The sequence below is a fragment of the Salvia hispanica genome, chromosome 4, assembly GCF_029641045.1.
Source record: "Salvia hispanica isolate PSC_SH4W2 chromosome 4, Shi_PSC_v1, whole genome shotgun sequence".
Taxonomy (NCBI): domain Eukaryota; kingdom Viridiplantae; phylum Streptophyta; class Magnoliopsida; order Lamiales; family Lamiaceae; genus Salvia; species Salvia hispanica.
The window spans coordinates 20577368-20601525 of NC_142695.1; the positions used below are offsets into that span (position 1 = coordinate 20577368).

Consider the following 24158-nt stretch of genomic DNA (forward strand, 5'->3'; position numbering starts at 1 on the left):
CTAATTTATGTAAATATAACAATTACTCAATTTATATTTTTGAATAGGGCTGGGAAAAAATACCGAAATACCGAAATACCGGCCTTATCGTATCGAAAAAATACCGAAAATACCGAATTTTCGGTATACCGTGACTTTCGGTACGGTATGATACCTTACCGAAAGATTCCGGTAAGGTAACAGTATGAATTTTCAAATACCGCGGTATACCGTTGCATACCGAAATTCGGTATATACCGTAAATTAAGGTATATACCGTAAACTAAGGTATATACCACAAAAATATAAACACAATTATATATAAAATATTTTTTATATATTTTTAAATTGTAAAATCTATCGTGAAATATAAATATAATTATGAATAAATTATATTTAATTTATTTTTAAAATTATAAAATATAAATAATATTCTAAATACTCTAATTTTCTATTTTAATTGATGTTGAAAGTCAGGTATACCGCAAAAGTAAGGTATACCGAACTTCGGTACGGTATACCGAAAATGAGGTATGGTATCGGTATGGAAATTCGCCATACCGAAAATAAGGTATACCGAAGTTCGGTATACCAAAAACTTTGGTAAGGTAAAGGTATGACTTTTTCGCATACCGTATTTACGGTAAGGTATATGGTATGGTGGTTTCGGTAAGGTATACCTTACCTACCCACCCCTATTTTTGAAGCCTCCAATAGTATTATTGATTATTGAAGGATGACAACAAATAATTGAATAGAAGGAAAGTAACATAAATCACCTTCTGCTTTGGTGAATTCATACAAGCTATTATTAATATTTTCTATATATAATTAAAACTATTAATAATATATGCGCGTGAATTGAATTCATCAATTCACCATTGCCAATTTGTCACTACCAATTCCAACTTTACCCATTTTTCAATCTCCGCACAAAAAGTTGTTCATCTCCGTCTCAGTAATTCAGTATATCTTCCTCTCTCTACTGTGTATGCATAGTGTACACTTATCTCCTTTCTCTCTCCTCTCCCTAAACTGAAAAATCTGCGAGATTTGGTGCTGGGGAATTGGACAAATCAGTGCACAGAGCTCACACATATCAAGAGACAAAGAGCTCACATATTTCGGCAGACTTCTTCGAAAACTGAGGCGCCTTTACCATATTTGTTGGGTTTGAGGGTTTCCAGCTTCTGGGTTTTGAGCACGGCCTATAATGCGGCGGGTTTTGAGGCTTTTGCCGATCAGGAGAGCGGCGGCGATTTGATTCAATTGAGGTTGTTCGGCGTTTAATGGAGTTGAGGGTTCGATGTAACCGATGCGCCGGCGAGGTTTCTTCACTCCTGAGATTTGAACTCAATCTTGCTGTCATTTGCTTCAAGGTAAGGATTCAATTTCATTTTTGTTGAGGTAATGCTGGAGACTACAAAAAAAGAGGATAATTTTTGGTTCCATTGTTGTTTAATTATTTACTCCATTATTACTTTAAACTTGGGGTGCTTGTTTATGGAAGGTGGGTTTGTGTGTTTACTTTCTTATTTCGTTATCTTCGGCAAAAATTCCTTTCTGGGTTTCTTTGACATTTTCTTTGTAAAATTGGATCAAGTCAAGTGTTTGCTTAATTGACTAACAGATATATTTATGGATGCTAAATTGGACTTCATTTGGTTTAGTTGAGGGTCTGTTTGCTAAGCTTATGGAGTTTGTATTTCTCTCAATGAATTTCAACTTCTGCAAAGGACAGATAGTTTATAAGTATCTGCTAAGTTGTCTCTATCGATCTCAGATATTATTGGTGTTGCTTCTATTGGAAGCTGATTTTGCAACAACTGAAGGATTACAATCTCAAAGGCGAGTAATTGATACGGACAAAGAGAACATACTATCACATTCTTGCATTCACGATCAAATCCTCGAACAAAGGAAGAGACCTGGTCATAAGGTTTATTCCGTGTCTGCTCAAGTCTATGTTGAGCCTGATTTATCCAAGTCCCTAAAGAGAAAGGGACGTGGGCTGCTCGGTGTTTCTGAATTGCCATTGCCGCATACTGATGCGAAGCAACCCATTAGAATCTACTTAAATTATGATGCTGTTGGTCATTCTTCTGATAGAGACTGCCGGAATGTGGGGGACATTGTAAAGGCAAGTATACTTTATGAAAAATTCTGTTTATACTGTTGATGTGATACTGATGCTGGATATTGTTTCCCTTTACGCCTATGTTTCCTTTTCCAGTTGGGAGAACCAGCTGGAGCCTCTTACTCTGGTGCACCTTCTTGTAACCCTCAAGCGGATCCTCCTATTTATGGTGACTGTTGGTATAATTGTACACTAGATGACATAGCTGAGGAGGACAAGAAACTTCGTCTTCGCAAGGTTTTGTTTTATTTATTTTTTGTTGTATGGTGGGAACCGTAACCTTTGACAGAATTAGTAATTTAGTTGAATCTAAAAATGGAGTTTGTTTAAGAATTTCTCGTCAACTCTTTTTAGGAGTTTGCTGCATGATAGGGGGATTACTGATGTGTATAGCTTGAAAAATATATTCTTTAATCTTAACATTCAATTTAATCCTTAAAACTGTTCTATATTGAAAACATGTTATAATATGCACATTCTACTACAGGCTCTTGGGCAAACAGCAGATTGGTTCAGAAGAGCGCTCGCTGTTGAGCCTGTAAGGGGGAATTTGCGGCTGAGTGGATACTCTGCTTGTGGTCAAGACGGAGGTGTGCAACTTCCCAGGGAATATGTGGAAGGTCTATCTCTTGCAAAAGACTATAACACTTCAGATGATTAATGTTTTCGTCTGTTGGTTTTCTTAAAATCTCAGCATTATTAAATGCATCTTTTCGATCTTTTTCAGAAGGCGTAGCTGATGCAGATTTAGTTCTCTTGGTTACTACAAGACCGACAACTGGGAACACTCTTGCTTGGGCTGTTGCATGTGAACGGGATCAATGGGGTCGTGCTATTGCTGGTATGGTTCTTTTATTTGACTTAGCTAATTCTCATTATATAATTAGCTATTATTAAAGGTGGAAGTTCATTGACCAATATTGTTTTGGTGATTAGGGCATGTGAATGTTGCACCTCGTCACTTGACTGCTGAAGCGGAATCATTACTTTCTGCCACCCTAATCCACGAGGTAAGTTAGATCAAGTTAACACTTGGGAATTAGGTTGCTCTTCTTTATTAGAAGTAGTGAAGTTTGGCTTATGTAGGTTATGCATGTTCTTGGATTCGATCCTCATGCCTTTGCTCACTTTCGAGATGAGAGGAAAAGAAGGCGTATTCAGGTAAGTCATAGAAAGATTTTCAACATATTGGTTATCAGGAAATTTATCACTAGACCACCACTGTGTATTTAAGTTTAGGAGATTGTCACTGACATCGTAGAATTAAAATGCCATTTTTCCCACATTGAATATGATAATGCAGGAATCCTATCTTGTTTTATAGTCTTTTTTTAATTGGATTTTGGTATTTTATGACTCTATTCTACGAAAAGCTAAATCTTTCAACAAGTTAATATTCTGCATACTTTCTTACTACTGATATAATTTTGAAATCATGTTTAGGTTATGTAGTTTGATAGCTTGTTGCATTGAATTGAAGTACAAGGTTGTGTCTGAAAACTTTTCCTCTACTTATAATAATCAATAGAGCAGTTCCTAGCATGGGGCCCTTTTCTTAATAATTGATAATATATTTACTTTTATTTTAGTGTTCATTCTGTAAATGAGACAATCATGTATGTTCGTTGCCTCAATGGAACTGTAATTAAAATCCCAACCAAAGGTTCTATTTTGAGTTATCAGGGCAAATACACGTGCTTGACACCCACTTTGGTTAGTGGATTTTCCAGGCGACTAACATGCTTATGTCCTCACAACTATTTCATCATCAAACCTCTTTGTAGGTAACAGAACAAGCTATGGATGAAAAACTAGGACGGATGGTAACAAGAGTGGTGCTTCCTCGAGTTATCATGCACTCTCGCTATCATTACGGGGTAAAATTATCAGTCCAATTTTATTCAAATTTCAATTTTTAAATGGTTCGTATGCTGGCAAATGTCGAGAAACATAATTTTGATTTCATTTTCTTAGTATTTATGTAGATTATATATAAATACATACATAGTGGATAAAGCTTCTCACATTTTGGTTGGCAGGCTTTCTCTGAGAACTTTACTGGTTTGGAGCTTGAAGATGGCGGTGGGCGCGGCACATCAGGTTGGTCATTGTATTATTTTGCATATATCCTAATGTTTTTATTTTATTTTTGCATATTTATCCAGATTTTTTCGGGTTTTGTATCACCATTTCTAAAATGTTTGGTGTGTGGAATGGTCTTGAGAGTGGTTGATTTTTATTGTTTTTATAATTATGGTTTTTAACACAGGATCTCATTGGGAGAAAAGACTTCTAATGAATGAGATTATGACGGGCTCAGTTGATACAAGATCAGTTGTTTCTAAGATGACGCTTGCTTTACTGGAGGACAGTGGGTGGTATCAGGCTAATTACAGCATGGCAGACCATCTTGACTGGGGCCACAACCAGGGAACTGAGTTTGTTACATTGCCCTGCAACCATTGGAAGGGTGCATATCGTTGCAATTCAACACAGCTTTCTGGATGTACATATAATAGGGAGGCAGAAGGTTATTGTCCTATTATAAACTACAGTCGTGATCTTCCGCAGTGGGCTCGCTACTTTTCACAAGCTAATAAAGGTGTGGTCTGCTGTTGCTTCCTTTAAATTGAACTTTTCTAAGCTCCCTAACAAGTAATGTTGTAGTATGTGCATCCTTTTTACTAGCGGTTCTAGGTTGCATGTCAATTTATACTCTTATCTACACGGCATGATAGGTCAAAAAGCCATGCATTTTGTTCCTTTATCCTTCTCCAGATATATATTTTCCACGTTTCAATGCAAGTTACTCTGTCAACTTGAAGTCAGGCGAAGTTGATCCTTGTTCCCTTTCTTTTTCATTTTGCCTGCAGTTCAGTTCTTGAATTGCCATTTTTGATTGGCAAAGGAAAAATCTCGTTTAGAAGTAAACTGGACATGTATAAGCTATAATCTGGATAGAGTTGGCCAAAACCCAGTTACTTTTTACTATTTGTCTAAATTTTTTGAGACATTTAATTGCAGATCATATTTTATTACTTTTTGTTTCTTGAATGACCTCCATCCAATGTGGAAACACAATATGCTTACAAGTCCATCTCGTCTTATGTTATGTGAAGATCATGAATTGATGACTTAATGTTTGCTTGGGATTTGCTAATCTTTTCAATATGAATGATTCAGTTTGGAATTTGAAGTATCCTGTTCCTGTCATGTTTTATGTATTAGTGTCTAGTGACAACATCTATCAGTGTGTAATTATGTTTTTATTTCTACCTGGTGGTTTAAATGTTTAGTGTTCTACTTGAGGATTTTCATCTTTTAAGGGGTTGCTTTCATTGATGTTTAATGTGCAATTCACTTCTATGATTTCCTATGTACTTATTGTGCATTGTTATTGTAATCCTAGTAGTTCACAATTTGGCTAATAGGAGTAGTATATTTCACAATATCCCATCTCAACAGGCTTGGGATCCTTAATACCCTGCTTTTTATCTTTGCAGGAGGCCAGTCATCATTGGCTGATTATTGTACATATTATGTGGCATATTCTGACGGTTCATGTACGGATACTAACAGTGCTAGGGCACCTGACAGTATGTTGGGTGAAGTGCGGGGAAGTAATTCAAGGTGAGTTTTATCTGTACCATTTCTGTTCCATTATGAAATTCATGTATAACAGATAATTACAGTTCGCGTATCCTTGGATAACAGATGCATGGCCTCAAATTTGGTGCGTAGTGGGTTTGTTAGAGGGTCTGCTACGCAGGGAAACGGTTGTTATCAGCACAGATGTTTAAACAACTCACTTGAGGTACAGTTTGCTCTTTAAACATACTCATATGTGTATGTATGCTAATAGTTTTTGTATAGCTAGTTCTTGTACGCTGATATTGTAGAGCATCATCACCCTTTTCCATATTTCAGGATATATTAATTGTTAAATATTTGAAAAACTTAATAAAATGATTTGTTTCATAGATTTAATATTTAAGTGTGAGAAACAAGCAAAACACCAGGCTGTGATACCTCTGATGTAATCTATTGTTAAGCTTCAAATGTCAGATAATTGCATGTGCATTTTAATTTCTGACTCTAAGAGTGCATTTTGCTGTATTACTAGGTTGCGGTAGATGGACTTTGGAAAGTATGTCCTCAAGCTGGTGGACCCATTAAATTTTCAGGCTTTAATGGTAACATCTTTTATTTCTATACATTATCCGTCTTGTGCACCCACAAACAAGTGTGCATGTGCAATCACAGATTATCGTGTCTGTTTATTTATAAGTTGCATCTTAATGCATGTTTCCTTATGGAGAATTGTCACATCCATTCTGTAGGTGAGCTGATCTGCCCTGCCTATCATGAACTCTGCAATGTAGATCCTGCCCCTGTATCTGGTCAATGTCCCAATGCCTGTTATTTTAATGGTGATTGCATTGATGGAAGATGCCAGTGCTTTCTAGGGTTTGAGGGCCATGATTGTAGCCAGCGTGAGTGGTCAAAGATTTATTTTTCAAGCTTAAACTGCAATCCTTATTTGTTTCCCAACTTGTGTCCTTGTCTGTTTGTAGGATCTTGCCCTAACAATTGTGGGGGTCATGGTGAATGCCTTAGGGAAGGAGTCTGTAATTGTAAACCCGGTTACACTGGAACTGACTGCTCGACAGGTACTGCAATCAAATCGCTTTGTCTTTTATTAGGCTTGGGTGGTTTTTTTTCATCATTTGTGGGAGAAAATCTCGACTTTGTTGGTGGTTTTGTTTGCTACTTTGCTCAGTGAAGTGTTCTATAGTTTGAATTACGCGAATCGAAAGACTCATTCCAACATAATATTCCCTAGAAATAGGTGTCAGCCTGGGTTGGATCCATGCTACCTACATGCGACACTTGAGTGATGCGCATGAGAAATTCTAGAAGTCTAATAATTTCAGGGAGACACAGTTTTCAGTTTCTTAGTCGTCTGATTATATGTATATTTACTTAGGAAAAGCCAAAGAAGCTATTGTTGAAGTAATTGTTACATGAACATAAAAATTATTGAAAGGAAAAAGCAAATTATTTGAAATAATACTAATTTTGAAAATGCCTTGAGTAAGTCCTCTGGTTGTTTGGCTATCTGCAGCCACATGTGATGAACAGTGCAGTCTTCACGGCGGTGTCTGTGACAATGGTGTCTGTGAGTTTCGTTGCTCCGACTATGCTGGCTACACATGCCAGAACAGTTCAGCGCTTCTCCCAAGTCTGTCAGTGTGCAAATCTGTCCTTGAGAACGATATGTCGGGGCAACATTGTGCACCTAGTGAGTTAAGCATCCTACAACAGCTTGAAGAAGTTGTGGTGATGCCCAACTACCATCGCCTTTTTCCTGGTGGCCCGCGGAAGTTTCTAAATTATATAAGAGGCAGAGACTGCGATGGAGCAGCCAAACGATTAGCCTGCTGGGTGAGTTTCTTCATAATGCATAGTTTAGTTTAGTTAAGTTTTGTGTTGGTTGGTTGTTGTCAGCTCTAATACTATTATTATGTTTGGTTGGTTGAACTAGATATCTATTCAGAAATGTGATGGGAACGGAGACAACCGGCTACGAGTATGCCACTCAGCATGCCAGTCGTATAACTTAGCGTGCGGGGCATCACTGGATTGCTCGGACCAGACGCTATTTAGCAACGAACAAGAGGGAGAAGGTTTGTGCACAGGGTGGGGAGAGCTGAGTTCTTGGTTATGATAGCATTCCCATAAGGGAGTATGTAAATTGTAGGAAGCTTTAGGTATCAAATCAATATTTTCTTGAATTCAATCTTGCTTAGTTTAGAGCTCCATTTTCCACCCAAAAAAAAACGATTGGGAGGGATTCATATTTAAGTTTTCGGCTTTCGAAGAAGAAAGTCCATCTCTGATTCATGTAAAGAGTGAAATTGCAAAGAGAGAGATAGAGAGAGCAAAATGTATCTCGGCTCAAGGCTTTTGTGAAATGTATAAGTCTCATTTCGTGGTCTTCGCACTATCTCTCAAATCAACATATTTTTCGACTTGTTTTTGCCTTCATAATTAAAAAAAGTTTGCTAATTCGTGCTCAGCAAAGTTTCGTCAAATGGTATTAGAAAGAGCTCAGTTGGTAGATTGGTTCATTTAGAGTTTGAATTTTATAGGATATATCATTGTAGCTCGATCTTGATTGTAATGGTGATTGTATAACTTAATATAATTAGATAGAGACTAGTAATTTTGATGAATGACTCCAAATTTTTTTGGATGGAAGTAAGTAGTAGTATATATGGATAAATTACTCTTTTTTTGAATTGGCCATCAATTTTGTCGGTTTTGTCCAAATAAAATACTCACTGTGTACCTAATAATTTGTCACTATTGTAAGAGCATTAGCAATGGAGGGCCGATGGAAGGGCCTTCCCCATTGGCCTCCACCGGCCCCCCATAGTGGAAAATGGGCCGCCGAGCGCCCCCTCCCTCTCTCTCCCATATGGCCGATGTATCGGCCCTAGCCGTTGAGGAGGGCTCACCGATCGGCCCTCCATTGTGGAGGAAGGGCCGCCGGTCGGCCCTCTCACCTTTTTTTTTTTTTGATTTTTTTTTCTATATATATCTCCATTTCCCATCACTTTCACACCATTCCTCCACATTCCAACACTTTGACCACTTTCCATCACTTTCCACACTTATCTTTTCACTCTACACCTCCTCTCTCTACAAAATGGATTCCGACAACTCTCCCCAAGTATCTAGCGATGGAAGCCCATACACAGGCGGAACCCAAATTCCGCCCGTATCCCAAACTCCACCCACTCTGCAAAATCCCTACTTCAACCAACCTCCACCATCGGCGCAAAACCCCTACTTTAACCAAGTTCCCGGAGGCAACATATTCGGTGGAGGATTCACTCCTTATTTTCCCGGGAACCAACCCGCGGCCTTCCCTCAAATCTCCGGGAGCACCTTTGTCGGTGCTGGTCGGCCAATTATCCCACAGGCGTTCCACTGGAGCATCGGAAGAGGAATCAACCCGAATTGTGGGGACGCGGTGTACCGGACAGAGATGCTGAGTTCTACACCCGACACTCACGGATCTACAACTTTTTCAGTCACAGATTTGAGCTTCAGTACGGCGGAAGAGTATGAAGTGGAGGAGATGCACCCATCACCTCCAAAAGAGAAGGAGAAGGGGAAGGGGAAGGGGAAGGCGCAAGCGAAAGGGGACGGCCGCGGACCCGGAGGCGCTTGCTCCGAAGGGTAGAAGGCCGCGAACACATTATACGGCAGCTGAGACTCTTGCTCTGGCAAGGGTTTGGATCGATATCAGCGAGGATGCGGTTGTGTCGAACAACCAACGGAAGCTTGGCTTCTGGACCCGCATTGCGCAACGATACAATGAGGAGGGAGTGAAGCCTAAAGGGGCACCTTCTCACAAGGCGCCGGAGCTTCGCAAGCATTTCGAGCGTGTCATGTTCCACATTGGTAAGTTTCATGGCATATACTAGAACAATTACAGAATGATGTCGAGCGGTATGAGCTACGCCGATGTGCGGGATTTGTCGCTCCACCAATTCACGAGTACCGTCAGCAGCGCCGGGTTCCAACACTGGGACGCCTACATGAAACTGAAGGATCATGAAAAATTTCGGGCGGGAATTGAGGCGGCAGCGGCGACGGGCTTGGGGAAGAAAAGCTCGTTCAATCCGGGAGTTTTAGCGGCAGCGGTCCGACGCCAACTGACTTAACCGAGTCAGTTGAGGTTGTTCAGAGCACTCCTCGGCGCCCAATGGGAGTGAAAGCGGCGAAGGCAGCGGCGAAGGCGAAGGGGAAGGGGAAGTCTCAGGGGAGCGCCTCCCAGTCGACCGGTGGGGACGCGGAGGGTGATGATGTACGGATTGCTGGATACGCTCAACTGCATAAGTTCTTGACTCAACTTATTTTAACACAAATAATACCCGCAAGTGTACAGGGTTAGTGTAGCAATTAACAAGCAAGAGTATCGTATCCCACAGAGACAAGATTGTATCAACTCAAGTACCACGAACAAATTTCAATTACTATCTAGACAATCCAAGAGAAATGGTTTTGTTCTAACACTACTATAAGCATATAACAATGAAAAGAAATTAAAAGTAACAAGAGGAAATAAACACAAGTGAAAAGATATCACAAAGAGGAGAGTAGAGTTTTGGATCCAACTACAATGGAATTGTCTTGCGATTGATTCAACAACTTCGATTACCCCTTTTATGTCTCTAGAATTACTAGGAAAGTCGCTAGTCTAGGTTGAGCCCCCTCGCGAGTGTACTCACCCCGTTGATTAACCCTTAATATTGAAGTCTCCTTCTAATATGTTTAGATTAACTCCATAGAACAAAAGACCCAAGTCCTCACTATGGTTCCCCTCTCTCGAGTGTAGATTATCAAAGTGATGTTCACTCTTTTATCAAACCTAGATAGGTATCTCTCGATTACAACTATAAAGGTAAACAAACCCAATTGGTAGCTAAACAATTGAATTGAAAAGGCACAAGAATGAACAAAGAAACCACAAGAGCTAAGCAATCTAAAGAAGTCCTTGAATTAATCACAAGTATCCATTGTAGTCTTCACCAAAACTCCACAATAAAATTAGCTACTCATGTTCTTCATGAAAACCAAAATAATGGATTCAATCAAATACATCAAAGAAAGCAAATAAATACTCCTGTGGAATGATTCTATGGATTAGAGAATCCAATCTCTCGATTTGTAGTCTTCAATCTTCAAATCTCTCTTCAAGGTGTTATTGGAGAAGTGTGGAATATGTGGTAGGCGGTGGAACGTTGAATAATGAAACCTAGATCCCCTTTTCTTTTTGTTTCTTTCGAGAAATCGTAATTGCAGAAACGCTTGCTGCGTTTACGGACCCGGCCGGGTACAATTTCTGCAAAGGAAATTCACCCGGCCGGGTGGTTGTTTTTGGCACCTCACTGTCGCTTCAACCGCTGCAAGGTTCTACCCGGTCGGGTGGAGTTTTTGAGCTAGAAATTCACCCGGCCGGGTGGTACTTTTAGAGGCTCCGCTGCCCTCTCCTACCTTTAAAACCGGATTTTCACCTTCTTTCCACCTATTTCGCCTAAAACACTCAACAAACCATAAAACTCCAAGTAATGGAATAATTGGCTGGAAATAAACAATTCAAGCAATAAACTCGACATTAAGCACCTCAACAGATCAATTAAACCGATGAAAACATGAGTTTGTCAGTTCTATAAGCTGTATCGAGAAGAACCGGATGATCGTGTGAAGTTGGACATCTGGAAAACTATCAATCGGATGAAGAAACAGATGGGTCTGCATTTCGACGACGAAGCCGACGCCGATCCCTGACTCGTATCTAGGCTTTAATTTATAGTTTTTCCTTTGTGGGTTTTTTTTTTCTTTTCAATGTAGGTTTTTTTTTAAATCTCGTTGTATTCTATTGCAATACAACGACGATTTGTGTATTAATATATTTTTGCATTTAAAATTATTTAATTTGACAACATAATAAAGATACAAGTGCTACAAAATTAAAACAAAATAAATGATGATGTGGAAATGAATTGGAAATGGGAAGGCCCTATGGGAGGGCCCTTCATTGTGGGAAGATAGCCCCCCTCAAAAATTGATGATGTGGAAATAATAAAAAAAGAAGGGCACTATGGGAGGGCCCTTCCATTGCTAATGCTCTAATAGAGAGTGGATTGAAAAAGTAAGTAGCATGCAGATCCTAGTTTTATATAGTACTATTAGTTTTATACTCCCTCCGTCTCACATTTGGACTCACTTATTGTTATGGCTCGGGTTTTAAGAAAGAGTTGAAGTGTAATAAATGAAGTGAGATGGTGGAGTGTGTAATAAATGAAGTGAGATGGTAAAGTGTGTAATAAATGAAGTGAGATGGTGAAGTTGGTTGAAGGTGGGTCCTTTTTTACTTTTAATTTTTGTTTTGGTTTATTTAAATATAGATAATGACATTTTGATGTAATTTTGATGAATAATGGGATAAAATTGAATGACCAAATATGGATAAAACTAAATGTGACTCTTAAACTGGGACGGACTTTTATGGCCAAAAGTGACTCTTAATCTGGGACGGAGGGAGTAATAAACTGTATCAAAAGTAGTAAAAAGTAAAAGGTGACAAATTTTTGGAGACGGATAAAATAAAAATAAGTAATAAACTTTTTGGGAAGGGGGAGTTGCTTAATAGAAAAATATATAAGTACTGTTTAGGGAAATTTAGTAAGGTAGATAATTCATTATTTTGGAGTTATAAAATAAAAAATAAACTAAAAATAGTATGTTTTAATCATGTTTCGTTTATGTTTAGGGATGATGATCCTTCAGACTGTGAACTTTGGACAAAATTCTGATATTTTTCATCACAAATTTTACATTTTATCCGACTCAAATAAGATATTTTCAACGAACACTTATTAATTGTGGACAATTGTGAAATATTTATAATATTATAGATCAATTTTTAGTTCATGATAAGTTTGATAAAAAGTTACTATAAAAAGTCATACTATTAATTTATTTGTACCAAGTAAAAAGGCATCTTACTAATCTAAAGTGACAGTTTGATGAAAAGACAATTTTATCATTTTTGGAGGAAAAATATGAAGCTATTTTGTTTACCCTTTTGGTCATTTTGAAAAATGACAACTATTGGATAGAAAATTGATTCAATCAAATGATAGCTTCCCAATCAAGATTTGGAACAATTATAAACTAACATTGAATCTGCAAAATGAAACATGGAGAGATAAGGGGGAGAAGAAGAAAGAGGAAGGAGAAAGTGTGCAGCCTCGCAGCTATCCCACACGGCAGCGGCGAGGTGGTGTAGGCCGGGCAGGGATGGTGGCGGCGGCGACGGCGGCGGCGTGAAGGAGAAGACGGGAGGAGAGGGAGGCGGATCTTGCATTTGTACTTTTTAAAGAATTGGGTCAAGCCCATTTTGCAAAACCTAATTCAGGCCCTGGGATGTAATATTAATTTTATTTAGTAACTAATTAAAAAATTAGTATAAATTTTTCTTTTTGTAAGAAATTTTATAAAATTCTGAATTCATTAGCTTCATGATAAAATTTTTTTTTTTTTAAAATAAAAGATAATAATAGATTAGAGTTTAGAGTTTTCTTTTATCACGACAAAATTGTTTTGTTTTATCATTTTATTCCCGTATAAGTATTTTTCTTTTGGTTTGAATATTTTCTATAAGAAAACATGATAACTGTTTATATTTTCTGAATAAAAATTAACAATTATTTAGTTACGTATTATTAATATATGTTTTGAAAAAGGAAAAATCAGTGAATAATATTCATATCAGTTTTTCTAAACTTTTAGACGTTAGGATTGAGAATATTAAGAAAATAGTAGTAAATGAAAAGTCAACTTTGACATATCAATAATAGTAATAGTAATGCTGTTACATAGAAATAATATTTGTATATCTTTATTCTAATTAAGTCATATTTTTTTAATATAGTTACACTGTTACATATCTTTTTTTTTTATTAATTTTTATTATTTTTATTTCACTTAGATTATAAATTAAAATTATATTGGTATTTCATTCATTAGGAAGTAGTAAATTCTTGATTTAGAGTTAGACAAGATAAATACATTTCTGTTTTTTTAAATCTTCATATTGAGTTGAATTTATATTTTCTATAAATTTATTATATATTATATTCATTATTTGAAATTCTTATGTCCTCTGTATAGCACAAGTGTTAATACTAGTATAAATTAATTTAATTGAATATTAAAAAATATCTAAAAGAATAAAAAGTTTATACATTGGTTTCAGGTCCTATTTATACAATTAGAAATATTACATTTTAAAATTAATTTATTTAAAGTCTGGAGCAGAGTTGAAAATACACAAGTGTTGAAGAAGAAGAGCAGCAGACGCACACGTAAGTCGAATACAAACTGTGACGAAATCCAGAAACACAACGCTACAATCAATCCCAATAGCGAAATGAAGAAAGATAAAGGAGTCGCAATCCAAAACCCTAAGGAAGAAGAGGAAGACGATGATGACGAAGAAGAAGATGGTTTTGATCGTCGATTTCAAAACGCCCAATCTGCCGCTCTCCCCTTCTCCACTCGCAACGCTTCTTCTAAATATGATTTTGTTAAGGTTTACTCATCCGATCATAAATCATCTTCTACTTTTATTTATTTATTTAATTTTTTTTTTCTGTTGTCAAAATTTCAACACTTGCTTGTTCAATTCAGGTGAAGGTATGGTTGGGAGACAATGCCGACCACTATTACGTGCTCTCCCGGTTTTTGCTTAGCAGAATGTTGACTGTCACTAAGGTAAAACAAAACCCCCCTGCATTTTTTGTTTTTACACCTTGGGGGGTTCCTGATTATTTTGTTAAATTAAACGAATTTGTAGTTATGGTGTTCTATTTGATCTTCATTGCAGATTCCTAATCACGTGGCTATTAAGATTGCTCTTGAGCTGAAAAAGCTGCTTATAGATAATAGCCTTCTAGACGTGTATGTTCTGCCACCACACACATGTTTGGATGTTAATTCGTTCTCTTCTACTGTTAACTGACTAAGGTAATTGCATTGCAGCTCGCAGTCTGACCTCGAAGCTAACTTATTTAAGGTGTGTACATTCGCCATCTTTAGTTTTCAGCATTTATGTTAAATTAGAGCTTTTTGATAAATGGCAATACATCTTTAGTTTCCATTAGTCCTTCTTGTTGTAATTGGTATGATACTATGATAAGTCTTTAAGTCATACTAGTTTACCTCTTATTTACTTTATTGAGCTTGAATGACTTTGCTGTGTTGATTGCTGCCTTCAGACTGCAACCTGGATCACTTGTTGTTTTCTTTGGTGTAATTTTTATGGTTTTCTTCTGTTTACATTCTGTTTGTGTGGTTTCCAATGTCCTTAATGACCCAACATAGTACGGGCGAACTTAACTCCATTTCTTTAATGAACTATCAAGGAATATATCTCTTTCAACTAGTGAATTTCCTGGACTGTTATTCCTGTTTTTGTTATGTTCTTAAAATCTTTGCATTGTATATGGAGGCTTGCACACATGATTACATAGTTCCATAATTTTTCCCTCATTCTCGTAGCTCATGGAGCGGCGAGGTTATGGCCAAGAGTATATAAACCGATACAAAATGATGACGAGGTCAGTTACTTCTTCATCTTTGTTTTATGTTGATATTGATAATTGAGGTCAAGTATTTTTATATTAAAAAAAATTACTTGGGTTGAATATTTCCTAACATTAAGACACCATTTGGAAGATAATAAATTGTATCACTTGTGGACACATTCACTTTGTTTTGTGACTTGGGCATATGTGAAGATGACTAGAGGTTTGGAATATGTCTCTTTGGGTGAATAAGGGAATATGTGTACTCCCCAAAAGTACATAATGCACCTACATTGTTATTCCCTAGAATGATGAGAGGAATATCAGATTTAACAAACCCATAGCTACTTGCTTGTTGAACATCTGAGTATTAAGATGATATATGAACTGATACTTTGTTTTCTTCTAATGTTTACCATTACTTTATATGTTTTTCTCTGTCTATAAGATTTCATCATCAAAGAGTGCCACTGGTCATTCTTGTATGTGGAACTGCATGTGTTGGAAAATCGACTATTGCTACTCAACTTGCACAAAGGCTAAATTTGCCAAATGTGTTGCAGGTGAGATTCTCCTTATTACAAAAGTAATGCTTAAAGTCCATTTGTTGGAGTCGCCACACTCAAATTCTTGCTCTGGCTTTTTTTCCCAGTTTTGATTTATAATTTATTACTATATTTTTTTATTTTTGTTTCTCCCTTGGGAATTCTCAAACTAACTCCAGTGCTTTTATATCCTCTTAATGTACAGACGAGTATGGTGTACGAGTTACTGCGTACAGCAACAGAGTATGTACCTCCTTGGCTTATAATTTTGCTCTGTTAACAGTTTCTGGAAATTATCTTAAAAACCCAGATTTCTATCTGACAGACTTAGTCAATTGGTGTCCAACTTGTTCAGCCTTGGGAAGTGTTTACTGATGCTAAAAATCATGCTATAAGGCTGGAAATAGTCAAATAGTCAATATATGGGCTACTAGAGAATTTTATAGATTGCTTGTAAGAAGTTTGTGCTTATCCAGTTGCAGATTATCAGACTTATACTTTTCCAATGCATTGATTGTTATTTTGATTAAAATTGATAAATGATATGCGATGCTAAAGTGCTTGATGGTGATTCTGCTTAATGTTGCCTACTCTTTCATCTCAGTGCGCCATTAACATCTTCCCCAGTTTGGGCACGAGATTTCAGCTCGTCTGATGAGTTAATAACTGAATTTTGCAGAGAGTGTCGAATTGTCCGCAAAGGTATTGCAATAGCTTTGGTATTTTTCACTGTTGCATTGGAAATTATCCTATAAATCATGTATAATTTGTGCTTCGCATAGGTTTGGCTGGTGATTTGAAGAAAGCAATGAAGGATGGGAAACCAATTATTATTGAGGTAATTTCCATCTCGCTTTGCTTTGCGAATCTCTTGTTTGCATGCTTTTTTTACTTTTCCTTTTGATTCTTTTCTGTACTGAATCTTAGATCACTGGCAAATATATCTTAATATTAATGTGAGGCTGTTGAAAGGTTGTACCTAAAAGTTCAGAGTTCATTAAATTAAGAATTATATATTGTGGAATCTGATGGTTTACATGGTAAGGATATTGGAAAACCAGGAGTAGAGGAACCTTGACTTTTCTTTGCTATGACAGATGTTCAAATCCTATTTTTCTTTAGCCGGAATGGATTATTAAGAGGACACAAGATGTATCAGTATCATATTGAGCTTCTTTTTATAATTCAAATACTAAAAGATTGGATCATAATCACCGTACATGGTTATTATTATACTCTGAATCATAGTCGGATGTGATTATCAGACCTGACCATGAAGCATAATTTTTGGTACCCAGTATTATCATTTACAGTTGCATGCAAATCACTTGGTAATTTTCCACAAGTACACACATCTGTATGCAAGAACATATTCTAGTTTGCTTAAACCTGCATATAATGAATAGTTAATTATGGCCCAGATATACTCATGTAACTTATTTTAGGACTTGTTTAAATTGCTTCTTTACATAATTATTATTATTAGAGGATTTGTATTCTTATAGAGGTGGACCCTGTTAACATATGTCCTCATGGATATGTATTTCTTTTTTTTTATAAAATTACAGGGCATACATTTGGACCCTAGTATTTACTTAATGAATGATGAAAATAAGTCATCAACCACGAACCAAGGAAAAGAGGGAGAAAAGACTGAAGGAAAAATAAAAAATGGAAGCTCAGCTGACAATCATTCCACTGCTGCATCTGTTAGTCAAGATAATGACAACTCTGGCAATCAGATTGCCAGGTCAGATGAAGTAGCATCAGGTGTGGATATGGTTTCAGGGGCTCTGGAAAATGTGAACATAAGCAGTAGTGGCCCTGAATGTCAAGGTGAAAATTGTTGTTTTTTGTGATCTTGACTTTCACATTTTTTGATTTGGTTACTCATACTGTATTTTCTGCTAGAAGATATCTCACCTGCTTGCACTAATTTTTCTGAGCTAAACTTCCAACTTTCTAACTATCTTCACAGGCATATTGGTGAAAGATGCTGAACCCATCCGGCCACCTGCAGTCAATAAAGAAAAGTCTGGACCTGAACCCATTATAATTCCTATAATCCTGAAGATGGCTGAATTTGACCATAAGGTGTCTAAAGTTACTTATTGTTTTGATGGTTTTCCTTGTTACTACAATGAGAGCTTGTCTCAGATAGCTCTAAAGATTACTCCTATATTATGAACTAAGACTTGAGAAAACCTGGGCAAGAGTACGAAAAAATTTAATGATGGGAAAATCCCCATTAGGCTTGCCTGGGAATATAAGGTTGGGCAAACAGCCAACATCATATAGGAAATGGAATCTTAAAATGTGGAATTGAAATTGGTTAATGGAAGGGAGAGCTGGTTAGGGATTGTAAGTTGGATCTATCATTGGATCTGGTGATCGAAAAATGAGTAAATGTTTTTTAGCGAATAATTTTGTAATTTCTTTAGAGATCGGCCATGCTATAATATTCAAAACAATGTTTCTGTTTTTGGAAGTTTGCCTAATCTGGTTGGATTTTGCAGGCTTTGCTGGAGGAGTGGTTATCTACTCGTGCCATGGAAAAATTCCCTGTACAGGTTATACATTAACTGTCCTTTCACAAACTTCATTTAAGAACTGTTCAATGTGATTAAGAATACTGTGCTGCTTCACTTTTGTTATATATATAAACCAGTGATGGGATGTCTACTTTGAGTAATAGGATGAATTGCTAAAAATAATCTTAAGCTAATCCACATTTGAGTTTTTGAGCATGTTTGACCATCTTATTCTTCAAATACTCAATCCTATGTTTTATGAATCTATCCTATTACTGAGTAAATTCCCTCAAGTGTTAATTTTGGTATGTGAAGTGCTGTATTACTTTATCATGCATATTGGTTTATAGAGTATTGTGCATTATCCTTATTGGTGACTGCACCATGCAATTATTGTTCTCAAGTCCTCCTCGGACTTCGGATGTATCTCTGAATCAATTGAGGTTAACTTAAATTAGTGAGCCTAATTTATATATTCCTTATTGAAGAATTCAATCTGGTGTATGGGGCTCAAAAGTTTGGGAATTATTTACACATTACTTGCACTTTTTATAGTTGTGGTTTGAGTTTGTATCAAGTCTTGAATTTTTATCTCTATGTGTTCTTAAGCTTGTAATACTCGACTCATAAATTCTACATAGGCTTTTGGAATACATATTAACTATATGATTCTTTTGTATTTATGCTTCTGGAGTGATTTCTTAAAATAAATTGCTGACAATCACAATCTACTTGTTTTTCCAGGACAAGGATAAGTTAATTGCTAACTTGAAAACTATCCAGGACTACCTCTGTTCATTTAAGTCCCAGGTACTACCATTTGAAACCTTTGCCAGAGGACTCAAATGCTAAATTCATAAGGAAAGACACTACTGTTTTATGGTCGATTTTTGTAATTTATAATAAATCATGTGGTGAAATTTCAAGTGTCGATATGTTCTTCTGCCCCATCTATTGATCATCCTTTTGTTCTGCCTAGATAGGAAGACTTTGAATGTGTGTGTGTGTGTATCTCTGCTGAAAAAAGTAAATGCAATCACAGCTTTTGTCTATCCTCTATTGTTTATTCTTTATTTGTAATAAATTAGGTTAAAACTTTTAATAATCCTTTTCGGCTACAGCTTTAATAAATTGGATAAAAATTGGTTATCCTGCAAAGGAACAATTTTATAATCCTTTTCAGGTAGAGTGAAGTTAGATGGTTTTAAATGCACACTTCAAATTATTTCCAGTCGGATAATTATATTTGATGAATCGCACCATGCTGCAAACATATTCTGCATATGGTAGCTCATAGACTTCTTGAAAACTTGTGAGCAGGGTTACTCAGTTGTCAATATATCGGCTACAGCTTTCCCTCAGACTTTAGATTGGCTGCATAGTTACCTACTTCAGGTAATAGATATTCTTCTGAGATTTTGGTGTTGTCCTGGCTGTTTTTGTCCTTTGATTTCCTTGTTCTCTCTCTGCCTTTCTATGGCACAAGAGGATGGAAGTGTGACTCTGAAGACATGAGACTTAAATAGGAACACATCATTAATAACTTGTTTCAGAACCTTGTCTGACTTTATAGAGATATGACATTGATAGACAACTTATGGCAAATATGATGTTAAAGTACCTTCCTCTTTACCGTATTTTAAAGCTCATCTTGTAGAAAATTTATACTTATAGTCACAAAAGTTAGAAGTTAAGACTATTGTAAATGCTATGAATATATAATACGTCAATTATTTAATGTAGTATGGTTTCTATATTCTTTGTATCTTTCTAAATTACCAGGTCCCAGTTGGGTGGAAGGAAGGAAGGAATGAATTTAAATCTATCTATGTTCATTGGGAAAACATGTTTTCATTGGGAAAAACATGTTTACTAGTACTTGTTAGCTGAATGTGCAAATATTAACATGTACTATGTCACATTGGCTAAATCAAATATTCTTATTGCGATTTTCTTTTTCTCTGCATATAGTGCATTGAGCAAGGTACAACTTCAGTTTCTGCTAAGAGTGATGGTCAGACTGTGGGAAACTAGGTCAAAAATATCATAGCTTGGTGAATTGAAGGTATGTATTCCCAGTATGCATCATGGCATGCATCAATGTGATAGAAGTAAAATAATTAGAACACACTGCTATTGAATATACAAACTGAGACTCTCGGTTGATGGTCTGAATGAAATTGGGAAAAATATGAGAGGACTTTGAAGCTACACCAAAATTAACTTTATTCTCGGTTGAACTTGAAAACTGAGACTCTTGATTGAATGGTCTGAATTAGTTTAAAGGCTAAAGTGGAGAGAGATTAAAGTTTGACAGAAAGAGAGAGGAAAGTAGGGGAGAGAACAAATTTATTTGCTGAAAAAGGAATACGACTCAACTTACATTCAGAAATTAAGCCACATTCTTTTAACATGTCAATGTAGAGCAAATGATTGATTCCTGCTTCTTGAACTATGAAATATTCATGGTGAAGAGTAGTCTAATTTGATCAATCTGCTCTTAGATTGTTGGTTAAACAAACACTACATGTGAGCCTTGCAACTGGGCATACCATTCGACCTAGATTCAGGAGGCATGAATTTAACTTTTGGATTATTTTCAGCTTGTTTTGAGTTCCTGTACTTGAATTTTCCTGACAAACAGAATTCGCAGGGCATCCGAAGACAAGGTATTGGTGGTTCCCACTTAATGTGAATTGTCAAATACAGATTCGAGGGACAACTTGTAATTGAGGATGATCTTGAATGTAAAATTATAAACGAGGGTGCGGCTTTCTGGTAATAGGAGATGGAGGTGTGGATTGTTATTATCGCAAACAAGGGATGCCTCTCATTGAACCGCCATAGCCAGAGACAATAGGGGGTATAGTTATTAGCTATTTATATCGACGTCTCCGCCTGTATCATGCCGTTACATATCACCTTTGTACTCGCTATTATGGCCACACTGTTTTAATTGGATTTGGGAATGTTTCAACTGCTAGTTTATCAAGGCTATTACTTTGTTTTTACTATTTGTTCTATCAAGGAAAGGTATTTTTATATTAATCTTTCTTCATCTAACCGATTAATCGGTGTTCTTGAACCCTCATGCATATAGATTGAGTGAAAGGGGAAACAATTGATGAATATGGGAATGGGATGCATGTGTGTGTGTGTGCATGTGCGTGCCTCAGTGTGCGTGCATGTGTGTTGTGTGTGCGTGTGATGTGTGTTGAAAAACACTCATGCATGACACGTTTTGATGATAGATCTGGAGTTGTTGTGGTGTGAATAGAAAGTGATATGATAATAATATCTTGATTTTCGAGTGGTAATATAAAACGAATCGAGGGGAAAAAGGGAAACGTTAGGAACATGCATGATTTTGAATCAATGATTGAGACTCACTTGTGATACACATAAATTAAAGGTGTTAACTCGCGCTCTCGGTGTGATAGCAAGAGGAAGAACGTACTTGAAATCTAAGGAGTCGAGGTGGGCTTTATTCACTAAACTCTTTTATTACCAAAATATTGATTATGGTGTTATAAGGGTGGATTAAAATGTTATGCCATGCCTGTGATTGTTTTGATTATGTTGTGTGCCTGATGCCTAGTTTGTGAGTCCGCTCCATTAGGCTATAGGGCTATAAAAACGAATTCGGGTCTGAGTAGGGCCGCAAACCATATCAGGCTAGTGTACACAGTTGGGATCGGAAGCCTTCCTTGCTAGTCGGCCGGTCTCGTGGGCGAATAGTGTGGCCACACTTTCGTCGCACTATGGAATTGTTGATTGTTGAGAAACTGGGAGGAATTGTTTGACTGGCCAGTCTATGAAATTATTTTGTGATACTCGATGATATACTTTTATAAATGCAAACTCGAGTTCACTATGGTAAGGATGACATATCTATTAAAATGTTTTGACATGAGTTCACTGAGTATGTTTAAAATACTCAGCCCTGCATGTGTTTTCCCTATGTGCAGGTTGAGCAGCGACGAGCGGTTGGCGGTGTTGAGCAAATAAATTGAATGATAATATGATCTTCGTGAAACATTGAGTGGGGTTGTGTCTTCATACATGACTTCACTTTTCTCTTGGTTGCTTCCGCTGAAAACATGAACTCTTTCCGTTTGTTTGAATTGAACTATTTCATTATTGATTAGAATATCGAGACATGATGCGTTTTGGAATTCATCAAACCTTTGTCATTTTGAGCATTAATTGTGGTATTCCATCCTTCATTGATTTTCTTGATTAAGCCGTTGACTTATTGCTTTAATAGTTCATTAAATACCTTGGTCAAAACCCTTTAAATGAAACCCTAGCCTACGCTCTTGTTGCATTTAAGTCCGCCTAGGTAGCGATCGCCGTATTTATTATACCCTAAAATGTCGGGCTGTTACATATCTTATAGGACCAAGAACTTTTAAAGTCGCTGATGATTTAACTGTCACATCTTTTTGTTTTTTATCCATCCTTACAAGTCTAAGTGAGAAAAAAATCCTGGTTTCTGATGTCAAAGAAGTGGAGCTGGAAATCGGATTGAATCATTGTTATGTTTTTAGTGTATATTTTAATGTTGAGACATAAGTTTTTGTTGAAGGGATTAAGCATACTGAAATTAGTTTTTTTAAGAAAATGTACAATGAGTAAAAATAAAAAATAAAATCAAATCCTAAGAGATCTATAAAAGAATGGGTGGGTAAAATGGGTGCATGCAAAATCATGACAGAAGGGAATCGAACCCACGTTTCCTTCTATACAATTGAAGGATCCAACCACTGGACCAATTATAATATAGGTCATGTGCATTACTTCAATACATTATTTTAACATATATTTGGGGATCCGCTAGTGATGAATATGAAGGGTGAACCGAGGCGTCTCCTATTTCAATTTTCTAGACAATCATATCCACACTCATCCAATCTATCTATACATATATAAAAGAGGAGTTTTGGGGGTATTTATGAAATTACTATTTAAGCTTAAATATACCTAATTTAGACACTATAATGTAGACATTTAAGAATAAGAGTGAACTTCAAAATTGACCCCTACGTATGACAAGTCGAACGCTAGAGGTGCACATGTTTAAAAAAATGCATTGTAAGCCTCTACGTATGGGTATAATATCATTTTTGACCCCTTTTCACTATTTTGAGTCTTTTATACCCTTTTACCCCCACTTTTGTGTTAAATGTAATTCCATGCCTGCGCCATCTCCGATGAGTTTGAAACCATTAGGATGGTTTTTCCAATTGCTTCCATATTACCTGAAAAATCTGTTTCATTGATGAAACAATTATGATATGAAAACGATTTCAACTTTGGGCAAGCGATCCTAATGGTTTCAAACTCATCGGATATGAGCCATGGATTCATCATGCAGCTCTTATAATTGTGGCAGTTTTTTTATAACCGGAACCAAATCTTCTAGGTTTGAATCATAATCAATATCATCATCACACACAAAAACTGGAAGGCATCGAAGCTGATGTGATTTGTGGAAAAAGTAGAACATAGAGCATATTAGTGACTCAGCAAAGCGAAAGAATGAGACCATAAATAATGGCACAAAGGCTATGAATCACGACACCAGGAACATTGAAGCTGGGAACAAAACAATCACATGATGTACTGGAAATCAAAATTCAGAAAGGTTGACGAATAATATGTATTCATAAGATAATGAGCATAATGTCATCATAAAAGCTGAAAATATTAGAGAAACAACGAGGAGATTGTCAAAAAGGTTTTATAGAAACAACTAGGACAAATAATGAGCACAAAGGAAGAAGAAGACCGAGCAAAA

The 24158-nt window shown here is 36.6% G+C and overlaps 2 protein-coding genes across 2 annotated transcripts; both read left to right on the forward strand.

The window, feature by feature from the left end:
- Positions 1 to 857: 857 nt before the first annotated feature.
- On the forward strand, positions 858 to 8116 carry LOC125196126 (uncharacterized). Its single transcript, XM_048094504.2, has 17 exons — positions 858 to 1358; positions 1763 to 2119; positions 2213 to 2353; positions 2604 to 2736; positions 2844 to 2957; positions 3053 to 3126; positions 3203 to 3277; positions 3901 to 3993; positions 4156 to 4216; positions 4386 to 4718; positions 5620 to 5746; positions 5831 to 5930; positions 6240 to 6309; positions 6457 to 6609; positions 6691 to 6786; positions 7242 to 7561; positions 7662 to 8116. The coding sequence occupies exons 1-17, from the start codon at positions 1269 to 1271 to the stop codon at positions 7842 to 7844; spliced, it is 2520 nt and encodes an 839-aa protein (XP_047950461.1). The 5' UTR covers positions 858 to 1268; the 3' UTR covers positions 7845 to 8116.
- Positions 8117 to 14011: 5895 nt separating this feature from the next.
- LOC125197123 (P-loop containing nucleoside triphosphate hydrolases superfamily protein) lies at positions 14012 to 21369 on the forward strand. The gene is made up of 16 exons (XM_048095828.2): positions 14012 to 14288; positions 14387 to 14470; positions 14583 to 14656; positions 14738 to 14771; positions 15257 to 15315; positions 15731 to 15845; positions 16033 to 16070; positions 16432 to 16529; positions 16610 to 16665; positions 17396 to 17663; positions 17806 to 17921; positions 18344 to 18397; positions 19103 to 19168; positions 19679 to 19753; positions 20330 to 20423; positions 21012 to 21369. The coding sequence occupies exons 1-15, from the start codon at positions 14127 to 14129 to the stop codon at positions 20390 to 20392; spliced, it is 1362 nt and encodes a 453-aa protein (XP_047951785.1). The 5' UTR covers positions 14012 to 14126; the 3' UTR covers positions 20393 to 20423; positions 21012 to 21369.
- The last annotated feature ends 2789 nt before the right edge of the window (positions 21370 to 24158 follow it).

Bases quoted from the DNA above. Each gene is read 5' to 3' on its own strand.
- LOC125196126 (XM_048094504.2), top strand. From the start codon at position 1,269: ATGGAGTTGAGGGTTCGATGTAACCGATGCGCCGGCGAGGTTTCTTCA. The intron at 2,737-2,843 runs GTCTATCTCTTG...GATCTTTTTCAG, and splicing joins TCCCAGGGAATATGTGGAAG to AAGGCGTAGCTGATGCAGAT. The intron at 2,958-3,052 runs GTATGGTTCTTT...TTTGGTGATTAG, and splicing joins ATGGGGTCGTGCTATTGCTG to GGCATGTGAATGTTGCACCT.
- LOC125197123 (XM_048095828.2), top strand. From the start codon at position 14,127: ATGAAGAAAGATAAAGGAGTCGCAATCCAAAACCCTAAGGAAGAAGAG. The intron at 16,666-17,395 runs GTAATTTCCATC...ATAAAATTACAG, and splicing joins GGAAACCAATTATTATTGAG to GGCATACATTTGGACCCTAG. The intron at 17,922-18,343 runs GTGTCTAAAGTT...TGGATTTTGCAG, and splicing joins TGGCTGAATTTGACCATAAG to GCTTTGCTGGAGGAGTGGTT.